This window comes from Oryctolagus cuniculus, chromosome 13, assembly GCF_964237555.1.
Source record: "Oryctolagus cuniculus chromosome 13, mOryCun1.1, whole genome shotgun sequence".
In the NCBI taxonomy this organism is placed as follows: Eukaryota; Metazoa; Chordata; class Mammalia; order Lagomorpha; family Leporidae; genus Oryctolagus; species Oryctolagus cuniculus.
Window position 1 is genome coordinate 382,834 of NC_091444.1, and position 14,627 is coordinate 397,460.

At 57.7% G+C, this 14,627-nt stretch overlaps 1 protein-coding gene across 13 annotated transcripts in view; it reads left to right on the forward strand.

Moving 5' to 3' along the window:
* CACNA1E (calcium voltage-gated channel subunit alpha1 E) overlaps positions 1-14,627 on the forward strand; it is a 366,950-nt gene that overhangs the window by 135,942 nt on the left and 216,381 nt on the right. For 12 of the 13 annotated variants that reach the window (XR_011381220.1, XM_070054903.1, XM_070054898.1 and 9 more), the window contains 2 exons: positions 11,151-11,257; positions 11,860-11,999. Coding sequence is in view for 12 of the 13 variants with exons in the window: in XM_070054903.1 (XP_069911004.1) it covers positions 11,151-11,257; positions 11,860-11,999 (247 nt within the window). In the remaining variant the exon portion in view is untranslated. 13 annotated transcript variants of the gene reach the window in all.

The window sequence follows — 14,627 nt, forward strand, 5'->3', positions numbered from 1 at the left end:
CATACCCACATCATCCCTGCAGACACGTTCAGACAACAGGGAGGTAGGTCTCCCCAGCTTTGCGTAAAAGCAGACTGTGAGCGGCCTTACATCTGCTTGACTTTGCGTGGAAACAGCAGGCAGATGTTCAGCTGGTCTGATGGGTATGCGTGGAGAGGGTCCCTCCAAGAGTTCCGGCCTGGCCTCTGGGCACTGCTAGTCCTCAGGGTGCCAGAGAACCGTGCATTCGGCCTCTTGGGTACTTGGGGTCTGGGTTCTGTCAGGGAAGAGAGGCCTGAATCCGTGCGCTGTGGAGGAAGCTTTTGGAAGGGTTAGAGTCAGGGGTGTGGGTAGTGGGGGCCTCTGTGGCTTTGAGCCCTCGGAGGTTTGCTGCATGAAGCAGGGCCCTGGGTGCAGGAAGACACTTTCTGTGTGCAGTGGGTACCCGTGTGCACTGGAGCAGAGAATTAGGATGCCCCCAAGAGCCTGGGAGCCACACCAGAGACTCCGAGAGGACTTAGGGAGTGGGCTCCTTCCTGCTGGCTGGGAGCAGTCTGTGTGGAGGTTTGCATTTGTGCAATCACAGAGCCATATGGACGTGCAAGGAGGCATGTGTTGCTTGGGGAGTGGAGGACGTGGGCTTGTCTGGAGGTGGGGTGGGCAGGACAGTGGCCCACAGGCCTCAGGAAGCTGGAGGCCCCACCCTTCTCGGTGAGCTGTGTGCCTGGTGTTCATTTCGAGCCCACTGTGGGTGAGGAAGGGGCTTCTCTAGGTAGCATCTTTTCCTGGGATAACTGCGGAATGGCAGATGCCTGCCTCTGAATGACAGGCTGTGGAGGACTGAGCTTGTCTCTGTCACAGGGATCAGCAGACGGAGAGCAGTGCCGTGGAGTAGCTTCTAGAGGATTCCAGCGGCCTGAAACGCAGTGTTGCACAGAGCAGGCTTGTACTCCTGCAGGGGCTGTGGTCCCCCATCTCCCTGTTGCCCTCATGCGTTTCCATCACAGTTTTATTTTACCAGTGCTTCAGAGGGGCTGTGGCTTTCTGCCCCATTGTTTGCGTGTCTGGGGTGGGCAGAGGGAGCTAACCTTGGCTGGAAATCTGAGTCTGTGTGGTGCATGGCGAGCCTCACGGGCTCGTGTGGCGCAGGCCGGCGGTGGGCTGCTCCCCTTGACATGAGGAGCCTGTGGTTGCAGGTGGATGTGGTGACCCCTCTGTGGGCTTGCCTCTCTCCTTTGTGTTAGAGTTGCTCAGGGGCTCTTCCCCCAGCATAGTGCGCGTCAGGGCCATGCTGTGAGCTGTGTGCTCGTCTCTGTAGCCTCCCTGGGGTGTGGGACTGGACGCCAGGAGGGTGGAGGCCCCAGGAGTGGGAGCAGAGCAGAGCCTCACCCGCCATCCCAGTCCCTGTGACACAGACCTGAGACCTTGTGCTCATGTCCTTGGGAGGAGCGTTTGGGTTGGAACTGGGAGTCTTTGCTGTTTTGTCTTCCTTCACCCACAGCTCCGCTGCCAGACTCCTCCGAGGCAGTGGGTGTGAGGGCCAAGGCTGATTCCAGTGGTAGCATGCAAGCCCCTTTTCTCTCCTCTGGCCTCTCTGTGGGGTTGCTGCTGTGTGCTGCAGCGTGCAGGGGGCGAGCACTCCCTGCCCTGTACATTGTATGCACGGCTTTTTAAAGAAACGGGGCTGCAGAGCACTTTGCTGTCCTGGTGGACAGTGTGGAAAGACTGCCAGTGGGGTGAGGAGTCTGATGCTCCACTGACTGCCTGTCAGGGAGGTCTCTGCAGCCTCCTGGAGCTCTGTGGACCTCACATGTCTCCAGGGCTCCCTAGGAGGCCTGGATCTGTGAAGCAGTGTGTTGTGGACATTTCCCCTGGCCCGTTCCTCCAGCATGCCCCTACTGGCGCCATGGAGTCCTGGGTGTTACTGAGAAGCACTGGTCACTGCTGCAGGTGATGGAGTGCAGCAGCAGAGCCCAGCGCCCTTGACCATGTCTGCCTGGTCCTCCCTGTGCACCCTGCTTTGCTCTGACCTCTTGTCTCTAAAATAGTCATTCCCTGCTGAGTCTACCTGTCGCAGAGCTGGTGGACATGGGGAGCAGTGAGGGGCGTGGCTGGTGTTCCTGTCCCCAGAACCCCGTGAGGTGATGGCTCAGTGAGTGATGGGTCTCCAGCCATAGGACGACGGTGGGCGCTGGGCAGGCACTCCCAGGCCCCAGGAAGGCGAACTCCTCTGGGCATCCGTTCCTCAAGCTCGGCACCTTGCCTGCATCTCGTTGCCACGATCGTGGCTTCCCGAGCTCTTTGGGTGTGAGTGTGAGCCTGGAAGGTGCTCCTTCTCCAGACCTGAGCATCTGCGTGTGGAGCCAGCGCTGTGAGGAGGGGCTGGGCCCTGAGGGGTTCTCTGTTCCACAGCGGTGTCGTTGCCCTGGATTTGAGGTGGGCTCCAGCAGGTGCAGGATCTGTTCCTTGGATGTTCTGGGGTCAGCCCTGGAGTGTCCGCAAGGCTGGTGCCCAGGGCTGGTGTTGTGGTGGCAGAGGGTTGAGCCACGGCTCAGGAAGTCTGTGTCCTGCTGGGAGCACCAGCTGAAGTCCTGGCTGCTCCGCTCCTGACCCAGCTCCCTGCTAATGTGCCTGGGAAGGCAGTGGAGGGTGACCTGGGTACTTGGGCCCTGTCATCAGTGTGGGAGACCAGGACAGAGTTCCTGGCTCTAGCCCACCCTGTTACAGCGTTTGGGGTGTGAACCAACAGATGGAAGATGCAGCTTGGTCTGGATCGATCGATCGCTCGCTCTCTCTCCACCCCCCCACCCCTACGCCATCACTTTGCCTTTCAGAGAAATTTAATTGGACCACAGCTCACACTCACTGAGTTGAAACCTCAGGAGTTGTCTACTCGTGCCCTGCGTTTCCCGTGGTTCCAGGTGACTTACAGGGTGACCAGGCCCATACCTGCTTTCCCAACTCTGCATCTTCTGGAGCGAGAGGGGCCTCTGCTTGGTCACCTCCCCTTCCTACAGACTGCGCTGGGCAAGGTCTTAGCTGATTCCTCTCTGTCCTCTCTCAAGAGCCCTGGGGCTCCTGCATTGAGCCTGGGAGAGTAGGGGATTAAGTCTCCCCGTTGTGTCCTGAGTGCGAGTGCAGATAGAGCTGCCGACAGCCTCAGAGCTGCTCCCCGGGGCCCTGGGTGAGTGACTGACTCCTTGATGTTGTCCCTCCTGGGCTAGTTAACTGCCCATGCATGATGCCCTCATGCAGCTGCCGTGATTCAGAGACGTGGAGCTCATGTCAGGTGTACTGGGCCTGCCTCACCCCTGCCTTGGGAGAGACATGGGATCTGAACTTGGCCTTGGCAGATGCGATGCATCCTGGCTTTGCTCCCTGGTGTGAAGTTGTCAGCACTACCTGTGGGCCACCCCCGAACAGTCCTTCCTTGTGGGACGGTGGACCTGGACTCCTCTGTTGCCCCAGATCTGCTGTGGGAGGCGGCTCCGCCCCAGGAATGGCTGGGAAAACACCTGTGCTCTCTGTTGCCAGCTGGCCCTGGAGCACTGAAGGTACCATGCTGTCCTCTGAGGTTCTCAGTTCTCCCTTTCTGGGCTGAGTGGTCTTGGGCCCTTCTGTGTTGCTCACGTGGTTTGCAAACTCGGCAGAGGTCTTTGAACATGGGGTGCCTCCACAGTGCCCCAAGGAAGCCATCTGCTGTTTCACAGGAGGCCTCTGTACCCCAATGCTGGTATTGATGGGCGTAGGGTGTGGTCCTAGGCGTGGCTACTCACCACAGCACACACTCTATGTGCCCAAAATGCTGCTGGAAGTCTCTGTGGCTCCAGCTCATCGGGGCGTCATCAACACACACATGGATCCTGGTGATTTTCCCACCACTGCTTTGTTTATTGTGGGGCCATGAGTGGCCCATTGGCTTTCCCCTCTCTGCTGCCATGTCCAGTATTTGCCTGTCACCAGCATGTGTGTGTGACCCCTCAGTGACAGGGCTTTGCTGAGATTTTCCAGCCCTCCTGTGGTCAGGACGGCCCCTCCTGTGGGGACGGGGCTCAGTGCACCCACAGCAGACCTCAGGGTGGGTCCAGAGCCCTCCTGTGGTCAGGACGGCCCCTCCTGTGGGGACGGGGCTCAGTGCACCCACAGCAGACCTCAGGGTGGGTCCAGAGCCCTCCTGTGGTCAGCACAGCCCCTCCTGTGGGGGCGGGGCTCAGTGCACCCACAGCAGACCTCAGGGTGGGTCCAGAGCCCTCCTGTGGTCAGGACGGCCCCTCCTGTGGGGGCGGGACCTGGTGTGTCCACAGCCAGCGTTAGTGTTGGTTCAGCAAGTGGCTTTGATGGTGTCCTTTCAGTGCCTGGGGGAGGCCTTGAGGAGGGGGAGTTCTGTGGTCTGAAAGCACCAGGAGTCGGGAGGTGGCCTCGCAGCCCATGAGAAGAGGGCAGTGCTGGGGGTCCTTGGCTTGGGTAACCAAGCTTATTTCCTCTGTGGGACAGCAGTGGGACTCTGCCCCTGGATGATGTCCTGGCCCTGCTTTTCTGTCCTTCATCCCTGGGTGGAAGCCTTTGGGAGTGGGTGGGAGGGTCCCCACCTTCCTGACAGCCAGAGGGGAGTGCCTGAGCTCAGCACTGCCTGTCAGGGGTGTGTCTGGGCAGAGGCAGCGTTGTCATGGCGACAGCAGGTTGCATCTTGCCACCATGGAAACCAAAGTTAAAAAACTGATGTGAAGGCTGGAAGTCATGTGATACACTTTTGTTTTGTTTTAAAAAAAGAAAAGGGGCTTGGTTTTTCAATCTTATTCTTTAAGACAAGATTGGGAGGTGAGAAAACTGCCCAGAGGAGAGCAGTGAGATGATGACGTGGAGGACCTGTCTTTCTCGCTGTTGTGCCTGCCGCGGGTCCCACGTCCTGCCATGGCATGGGGCCTTTCGGCATCTGTGGAGTCCTGGGCTTGTGGCCAGGGCTGCCCTGGTAACAGCCATGTGGAGAAGCACAGGGCGCAGCTCCTGCCCTTGGGGGCTCACCCCTGTGGAAGCCTCAGCAGTGAGGGAAGACGGGGCACCTCAGAGATGGGGGTGGGTTTCAACCCAAGTGGGGGTGGGGCTGCTCCAGCGAAGGGGGCCGCAGTCCTGCATAGTGCCAGGTCAGCAGCAAGAGTGAGCACCAAGAGGCCAGGGGGAGCCTGGGCTGGGGGTGGGCCCTTGGCTTGGGCAGGGCTGCTTCATGGACCCCATTTTTTTTTCTTCTCTACTGTGTTTCACTGTTGCCCCAGGAAGGGGGCTAGCTTCAGGCCTGCTCAGTAGAAGGAGGCAGGTGGGGCTGCCCATAAGAGCAGTGGCTGTCAGAGGGAGGCACCTGCTGATCAGGCTGTTGCTGTGTCTGCCTCTGGGACAGATGTCTCTCAGTGAGGGGACATGATCTCACCCACATGATGTCACCACATCGTGCCATGGTCTGGAGGATGTGGCACTGGCTGGGGCAGTCCAGCCCCTGCTGTGCTTGGCCCTGGCCAGTCGCTGTGAGAGATGGCCCCGGTGCCCTCGGCTTCATAACTCTGGACACTGGGATCTGGACCTGGAGCCTCTGGGCCCAGCACTGCAATTTTCCTTTAGATTTGTTCTGGGATGGCTACTGCGGAGGCTTCCCCAGGCGCTGACCAGAGCGGGTGCTTGAAGGCTGATTTGGGAATATGGGAGAAACGCCCGCAGCTTCTGGTGGCCTGGAAGCCTTTCACTCTGCATGCATTTGGAAAGCCCCTAGAGAAGAACCTTAAGGGATGGCAAAACAGGCAGGACCCTTCCCCAAGCCAGCAGCACACAGAGCAGCGTGGAGGGGCTGGAAAGATGGGCTGTGGGCTCAGGCCCTCCCTCAGCTAGAGGCTGGGCAGCCCTTCTTGTGGGGAGATAATCCTGGGCCTGAGAGTGGAAATGAGTGAGGGAGGCTGAGACGTCCCCCCCAGGGCCGTGGGCTCTGCCAGGCCCCTCGAGTTCCCCAGGAGGGCCGGGGGCCACAGGCTACTCCCAGCAAGGCACACTAGGCTGAAGTAGGAGAGGGCAGGGTGTCCTCATGACTGCCTGTCCTTGGGGCCCCTTGCCCTCAGAGCCAGTCTGTGGCCTTTGTTTGGTGAGTGACAGGCCCTGGGAAAGAGCAGGGGAGGTGCCTGGCGGTCACAGAGGTGCACGGTCCCCGGGGCGCCTTGCAGAGCCTACTGCCTGGGTGCTCCTTCTCAAGCCTGAGCCCCACAGGTCCAGCCCTGAGAGGAGGTGATGGGCTGCTGAGCTGGTCTCCACTGACCAGTGGCCCAGGTTCACCTTCTCGCTTGCCTGTGCTCAAGAAGGGAAGGGACAGGGTCAGGTGCACAGGCCGCACTCCAGTAAGCCTGTCACCAAGGAAACAGGGCGACGGAGGGAGGAAGGAGCCCTGGGAAAAGCAGATAAATCAATAAGGGAGCCTATTTTTACCATTTTCCTAATGACTATCTTGAGCTGCTAGACAGGAAGGGAAGACACAGGTCCTCATTAGCAGCAAGGGGGAGGGTGCAGGGTGTTTGGGGAGCATGCAGAAGTCTGGGATGAGCCCCTGGAGCCAGTGGCAGGAGGAAGGGGTACAGCTCAGGGCATCCCAATGGCCACTTCCTCGTCGAGGCCCTTGGTTCTCTTTCAGTTGCTCCTCAGAGATCTGTGCTCACTCGGGCTGGGGTGGGTTTTGTGTTGGTTTGCCGATTCCAGCAAGCTGCCATGGGCTTTGTGGTAATGAGTGGACATGGACTTGTTTCCCCACTCAGTGGTGGCTGAAGCCATCCCTTCCCCCTTAGGAAGCCCACTGTCCTTGCAGCGAGAGCCGTCTGCTGTGCATGGTGGTTTCCTTTCGTTGTCTTTTCTGTGGATGCAATGTGCCCATGGAGTGCAGTGCAGAGGGCTCAGACGGGTCTGCCACTGGGCCAGAGTGAGGATGCCGTGGGCCCTGTTTCCATGGGCTGCTCCTTGGTCTGGGGGAATAAATTGCCATTGCTGATACTCTGTCCGTGCAGTGCTGGACACCGGGCTGGGTGAACAGAACAGGCAGAGGCCTTGCCCCGGCTCCAAGAGCTCTGTTCATCCAAGGTCTGCAAACACAGTGCTCTGGCTGCCAGAAAGGCGTCCTTCTGCAGGGAGGGTCAGCACAGGAGTGGAGGGAGTCACCGAGTTCACAGACAGCCATGGAGGGGTTCGTGGATTGAGGAGTTGAGGCTGGGGAACTGGGAGCATCCTTGAACTTGTGTGGTGGCGTGTGGGCTGCAGTAGCTTGGCCTGGCCCTCATTGTGCCCGGGCCTTTCTGTCACTTTGGACTTGGAATTCTGGTGCGGGAGGTGGGAGTGGACCAGCACCAAGGGACAGCTGTGGCCTTGTCTGCAGAGCGGCACCTATAGGAGCTCCTGGCACGTCCACTCACTAAGGGGCTGGGCTAAGCAGCTGCGGCAGACACACAGAGGAATCCCTGATCCTGCTTCTGATGGATAGTTTCTTGGGGGAGACAGGTAGGAAAACTAATAAAGTCTCACAAGACAGAGGTCTGTGGGGCATAAGGAGAGCCTCTTGGACCAGCTGACCTTCCCTCCTGGTCGTGACGGACTTTAGAAAGGTGGAGCCGCTGCAGGCCGTGGCACAAGCCACCGAGATGTCCAAGCTTTTCCTGGTGCTGTGTTCAGGGAGGGGTGTGGGAAACAGGAGGCAAGAGGGCTTTGGGTAGCTGGGCCAGGCCCAGTGGGTGCCTTTTTTTTTTTTTTTAAAGATTTTAATTTATTTATTTGAGAGGCAGCTTTATAGAGAGAGGGAAAGATGGGGAGAAAGGTTTCCCATCCACTGGATCACTCCCCAAATGGCTGCAATGGCTGGAGCCAAGCCAATCCGTAGCCAGGAGCTTCATCCAGGTCTCCCACGTGGGTGCAAGGGCCCAAGCACTTGAGCCATCTTCCACTGCTTTCCCAGGCCACAGCAGAGAGCTGGATCAGAAGTGGAGCAGCTGGGACACAAACCGGCACCCATATGAGATGCCAGCACTGTAGGTGGAGGCTTAGCCTATTGCACCACAGCCCCGGGCCCCAGTGGGTGCCTCTTCCCTCACATCCTGATGGTTGTCCTGTGCCTGCCTGCCCTCTCCTCTGGCCACAGTTGTATGGACTCTCCCTGCTTCATGAGTTTCCATGTCAGGATCTTCCACAGGCTCTGCCTCCCTCACGCCAGCATCCAGCTGAGCAGTTTTCAGCATTTCAGCCCCACGATTGCTGCTGTCAAGTGGTCCTGATGCATCAGACAGCAGCTGGAGTCTGGCTGGCCTTTGAGTGTCTGGCCAACAGGGCCTTGGGGAAAACCAGTTGTCCAGCTGCTAGTTCCGGGGAGCTGGGCTCAGCAGCACCTGGGGCCAAGAGCTGTCTTTTTGCTCAGTGTCCTGCAGTGGTGTCCAGCCTCTGTCCCCAGCAGTCCTCAGGTATCTGCACGTGGTCACTCTGGGCTAGTTGAGATTCAGGGTCCTAGCTTGGAGCTATAGCGTGAGTTTATCTGGCTGGAAAATACAGGTGGATGGGGAGCAAGGGGTGGGGACCGCTAGGCACGCAGGGGTCCACACAGGTCCTGTCAGGAGAGCAACTGGAGGGCACGGACCCTGCTCCTGCACTCAGCCCCTGAGAGCTGCCCCACCTGGCAGTCTGGGTGTAGATTTCCAGGTGAGGAAGACTCAGCTCCAGAAGCAGTCACCATCCCAGGATCCCCAGAGGCCAGCGCACTCCTGGCCTCTCCCCAGGGCGGGGCTGGGCTCCTCCATCACCAGCGGGGCTTTCCCAGCCGTGGGGCCAGCACCACTCCTTGTGGAGGACAAGGATGGAGGAAACGTGTATGAGGCACACAGCTAGTCACAGCCAAGGTCCCCAGCCCCGTGCTCCACTCTGGGAACTGGAAGCTCAACCCGGCTTCTATCAGGGCCTTCTGACCTCCAGGGACAAATCGTGGGAAGCAGGTCTGGGAAGCGCTGTGTGCTACTCCCACTCATTTGTGTGTTTGTGTGTGTGTGTGAGTCCAGACCGTGTGCAGTAGTGTGTAATATATACCATATACCATAGAGTGTGTGTGTGAGTCCACACTTGCAGTAGTGTATGTTATACACCGTATACCATAGAGTGTGTGTGTGTAGTGGACACTATATAGAGTGTGTGGATACACTGTACAGTATGTGTGGGGTGGACACTGTATATAGTAGTGTGTGGTGCACACTGCATTCAGTAGTGTGTGTGGTGCGAAATGTACAGTACTGTGGTGCACACTGTACAGTATGTGTGTGTGTGGAGTGGACACTATAGAGTGTGTGGTACACACTTTACAGTATGTGTAGGGAGGACACTATATAGTAGTTGTGTGGTACACACTGTACAGTATGTGTGGTGCTCAGTGTGTACAGTAGTGTGTGGTACACACTGTACAGTAGTGTGTGTGGTGCCCAGTGTGTACAGTAGTGTGTGTGGTGCTCACTGTGTACAGTAGTGTGTGGTGCTCACTGTGATGAATGTGTGGTGCACACTGTACAGTACTGTGTGGTGCTCACTGTGTACAGTAGTGTGTAGGGGGTGCACACTGTACAGTAGTATGTGTATATGGTATGCACAGTGTATATTATTACGTGAGTACATCAGGTATGTGGTATAAACTGTGAGTTTGTTTTCAGGCAAAGGCTGGATTTTTTGGCCCCTTGTCTACAGACCCACCTTCATTGTTACCAGTGGACCTGGGTGTCTGGGTAAGCTGTGCCAGGCCCAGGGTAGCCTGGGCCACTCAGGGTTGTGGAACTTGAGGCCTGGTGTGGCCCTGGGGCTCTACAGTCGTTAGAGATCTGTTCAGTGCCCACGGTGGAGGATCTCTGCATGATCTGTGGCCCTGGCTGGGGTCTGAGGGGTCGTGTCCCAAGGAGGTGGGTGTGCAAGGCAGGTGTGCAAGGCAGGCATGCATCTGGCATACCTGGGCTGAGCTGGTGTCCCAGCAGACTTGAAGGAATGCCCAGGAGTCCTGAGTGCCCTTACATGCAGCGAGAACCCCTGGAGGTCTTGGGCCAGCTGGGTGTGGACTCAGGTCTGGCAGTACTGTCCCTGGGGCAGGCAGGGGCTGTGGGAGTTGGGGGTGGGAAAGGACCTGCCCCTGCTGGTGGGGGTTGTTTCTCAGCTGTGTGGTGGGGTCGGGGATCTGGGCATTGCTGCCCTTGGCTTGGGCAGTTAGTCCCCACCCCTACAGCCTCCTTGGAGCCGGTGGGCTGCTCACTGGTGCCGGTACCACCACATGTTCTGCAGAATGCCCCCATAACTCAGTGCCACTGACAGGGTGTGGCAGGGTGGTGGCATCAGGGTGTGTAATGACTTGTGCTTCCTCCATGGGTTCTGGGAGGGTTCTGGGCTGCGTGTGCTTCACAGCCCACCTGACTGCATGCAGAGACAGGATGAGGGGCCCTGCCCTGCCCTCCGTGTTGCTGGGTCTGCCCCCGTCTGTCAGCACATGGCCCCCGGGTCAGCGCCAGAGCAGGTTTATGCCTGCCGTGCAGGGGTGCCTGTACTCCAGCCTGGGATTCCCTGCCCCCTTCTATCAGGCTGCCCACCTCTCTTTGAGACTGCAGCAAAGCCTTTCCTGGGAGTCAGACGCTGGCATGCGAGTCGTGGCTGTATTTCAGAAAAGCACAGAGCCCCCTCCTGTGTTCAGAAAAAAGCCAGAATTTTGATGCTCTGCACTCAGACTCATGCTCTGTGTCTCTCCTTCCTGGAGACAGACGTAGAAGGAAGGTGGGGGCAGAGCAGGCTCCTCCAGCCCCAGGATGGCTTCCACAGACTGGGGGCTCACAGGGCAGGGTTCCCAGCCGGCCTGCCACAGGCATCGCTGCGGGCCAGCATCTGACAACTGTGCAGCGTTCACCGTTTCTTCCCCCTCGTCGTCAGCCCTGATGAGATCCCAGATCCATCACGGACTTCTGTTGTGGGCCTGGCAGTTGTGTACTGGCCGCACACTTCCTCCTCTTGGCACGCCTCTGTTGTCTGTGGGCCAGGTCCAGATGGCACGGTCTGGCCTGCTGAGGCCGGGCCTCTGCCATGCCTGCCTGCTGTCTGTGGGACCAGGGTGGGGGGTGAAGCCTCCCTCCAGTGACTGCTCCTTGACCCTCCTTCCACGCCGTTCGAGTACATGATCCTGGCCACCATCATCGCCAACTGCATCGTCTTGGCCCTGGAGCAGCACCTGCCTGAGGACGACAAGACCCCAATGTCCCGCCGACTGGTAGGCGCCTTCTGCTTCATCACCCACCCTCCCTGGCCGCCGAGGCAGGGGCGCCTTAGCGACAGACCCCTTAGGATTCACAAGGGAAAGGAGGTGTCACAGGAGTAAGGCCAGGAGGTGTAACCGGGCAGGTCAGGCACGAGGTCCGCCAGCCTCGATCCTCCGTTCTGAGGGGCTCTCAGGTGGGAGGAAGAAGAGGGGCGAGGCGATGAGAGGAAGACTCAGCTCCTGCACGTTGGTGGCATGAGCTTCCTGGTGCCTGTGCCCAGGTTCTCCTTAACGAGGAGACTTGCTCGTCACAGATAGCAGACCCTTGGCTTAAAATCCAGATGTGTGTGGGTGGCTCCTGTGGGTGAGAACCCCCGAGGTTCCAGCTGGGGTGCACGTGGGGGCTGGGGAAGCGGTCTCCTTTGGGACAGAGCTAGAGCCACCAGGAACCTGACAGCCCTTCCCGTTCCCACTGCTGGCTTCTTGGGGTGCCCCTGCTTGGTGCATTCCTGCACACCCTCGGGTCTGGATGCTTGCAGGCTGCCCAGCACTGGCGCCTAGGGTGGCCAGCGTGCCCAGCGTGCCCTGCTCACGTGCATCGCTCTCGCCCGCAGGAGAAGACAGAGCCCTACTTCATTGGGATCTTCTGCTTTGAGGCTGGAATCAAGATCGTGGCCCTGGGGTTCATCTTCCACAAGGGCTCCTACCTCCGCAATGGCTGGAACGTCATGGACTTCATCGTGGTCCTCAGTGGGTGAGTCCTTCCTTTGTGCATACGCCGGTGGTCACAGGGGTAGGAGAGCAGGCAGGAACGGCAGGACAAGTTCGAGGACCAGGTTCTTGGGGCTGGGACTCGAGACCCCCCTCAGGCAGGGCCCCGGAGCCGGCTCGGACTTGGCTAGGTCTGCGAGTGGCACTTTCCCATGAGACTTGTGGGCTGTGGGGCCCTCAGGCCTACGCCGCAACCTTGACCTGGAGTCTCCTCACCTAAAGAGCTGTGGACCCCGCCCGGGAGGCGCCCTGCCTTGTAGACCCCGAGTTGTACCAGTGTGGTTCCTGTGGGAGACTACAGCCACCTTGCCGTGGGGAGGTTGACCCCATGACATCCCTGTGGGAAACCCTGGCCAAGCTTCTGTGGGAGACCCCAACTGCACCCCTGAGGGGAGATCCCTGACTGCGTCTCTATGAGACCTCGACCACACACCTGTGGGGAGACCCCAACCGCACCCCTGAGGGGAGATCCCTGACTGCGTCTCTGTGAGACCTCGACCACACACCTGTGGGGAGACCCCAACCGCACCCCTGAGGGGAGATCCTGACCATGCCCTGAGGGAGATCCTGACCAAGCTTCTGTGGGGAGACCCAGACCATGCCCCTGAGGGAGATCCTGACTGCACCCCTGGGGGAGATCCTGACCAAGCTTCTGTGGGGAGACCCTGACCACGTCCACGGAGGAGACCCCACCTGCACATCTGTGGGGAGACCCCAACCACCTTTCTGAACTGATACTTGTGGCTGAGACCCTGAGCACAGACTTTTTTAATGATTTTCAGACTGGTAGTGTAAAATTGAGCCATATTAAGGCATCTGATAAATAATCCTTGGAAATTAACACAAGGCTGACGCAGTGGCACAAGTAGAGTACAAGAACAGGTCGCAGGGCCGCGCTCTGGATGCACTGCTGGAGACGGTGCTGGGAGGCCTGCATCTGTGTCCGAGTGCCTGGGCTCTAGGCCCAGCTCTGCTCTGGAGTCCAGCTTCCTGCCTACTCACACCTGGGAAGCAGGGGCAGTGGCTCCAGTGCTTCTGTTCTGCACCCACGTGGGAGATCAGTTTGAGTTTCCAGTTCCAAGTTTGTCCTGCTTCAGCTCTGGTTTGTTTTGGGCATTTAGGGAGTGGATTAGTGGATGGGTGATTATCCCTCTACTTCTCAAAGAGATGAAATAAAATTTATAGAAGTATACAATTTTTAAAGGATTCTTATTTATTATTTATTCTTATTTAATTGAGAGGTAGGGTCACAGACAGAGAGGGGAGAGACAGAAAGAAAGGTCTTCCATCCACTGGTTCACTCCCCAAATGGCCACAACGGCTGGAGCTGGGCGATCTGAAGTCAGGAGCTTCCTACAGGTCTCCCACATGGGTGCAGGGGCCCAAGCACTTGAGCCATCTTCCACTGCTCTCTCAGCCCATAGCAGAGACCTGGATTGGAAGAGGAGCAGCCGGGACATGAACTGGCGCCCACGTGGGATGCTGGTGCTGCAGGGGAGGCTTAGCCTATGCCACAACACTGGCCCCAAATATAAATTGTTTTAAAAATCCATGCATAGTTTTTCAAATATGCATTTTCCTTGACTATTTTGAAGTGCCTGTGTATGATAATATTGCTTTCAATGAAATATTTGATAGTTCATCCTCTCAGAAGTGGATGTGGTGTGGGGACATTGGGCTACCCAAGTTCTGTTGGGCCTTGGGGGTGCACTGGGTTTGCTGCCCTGGGCTGTCAAGGAGCTCTGGGTACCTGTGGGCAGCAGGTGGCTGTGCCATCGGGGGGCTGTGGGAGATCCATCATGCACTGCCTGGCAGACTTGTGAAGAAAGGCGCAGAGGGGGCACGTGGCTGCCGCTGTAACCAATGGAGAGGGGAGAAGAGAGTCTGGGGACACTTGCCCCTGTTCATTTCCTACCCTAGTGGAGTAGGTGCAGTGCCCATCTCTAACCTCACCAGCTGTGACTGAACACCCATGGACATGATGTGTGCATAGCCAGCCCCTCAGGCGTTGCCTCTGTATAGGACCCTTTGTAGGTCATTTTTCTAAGAGAATATTCTTGTGCATTTTAAGTATCAATTAGTGTATGAAGGTGCAGTTATACATGGTGCACTTAGAAAACGCAGCTCCGTATGCCTCGGAGGTCTGAGCATGTGTGTGTTCTGGTAGCCCCTCTCCCCCTCAGGTGCACAGGAGGTGTTGTGGGCCTCAGAGCCAAGGCAGGAACTCTGTACCCACCGTGGGTGCTGGCTCAGGCCAGGGTCCCTGTCATTGACCTTTGGCATGTTGGCACTCTGGATGTGTGTGTCCCATGTGAAGGCTGCAGGAGCCCTTGGTCCCACTCGCTTCTTAGGGGTCAAATGAAGAAAGAAAAGTTCATAGACCGGGAAAAATTCCCCATCATTTTATGGTCTTTTCTCCCAGCCCCAGTCATAAGTGAGTTATCTTTGAAGGCTTGCAGCGTGCTGCCTTTTCTCAGTGTAGCACGAGCATTCTGTGTGTTATTCCATGTTTGGTGAAAATCTAATGACTGATCAGCAGTTGTTAAATAGATGTACACAGCTTGCTTCTCATTTTCACAACTATTGGCACTCAGATTGCTTTCTGTTTTTT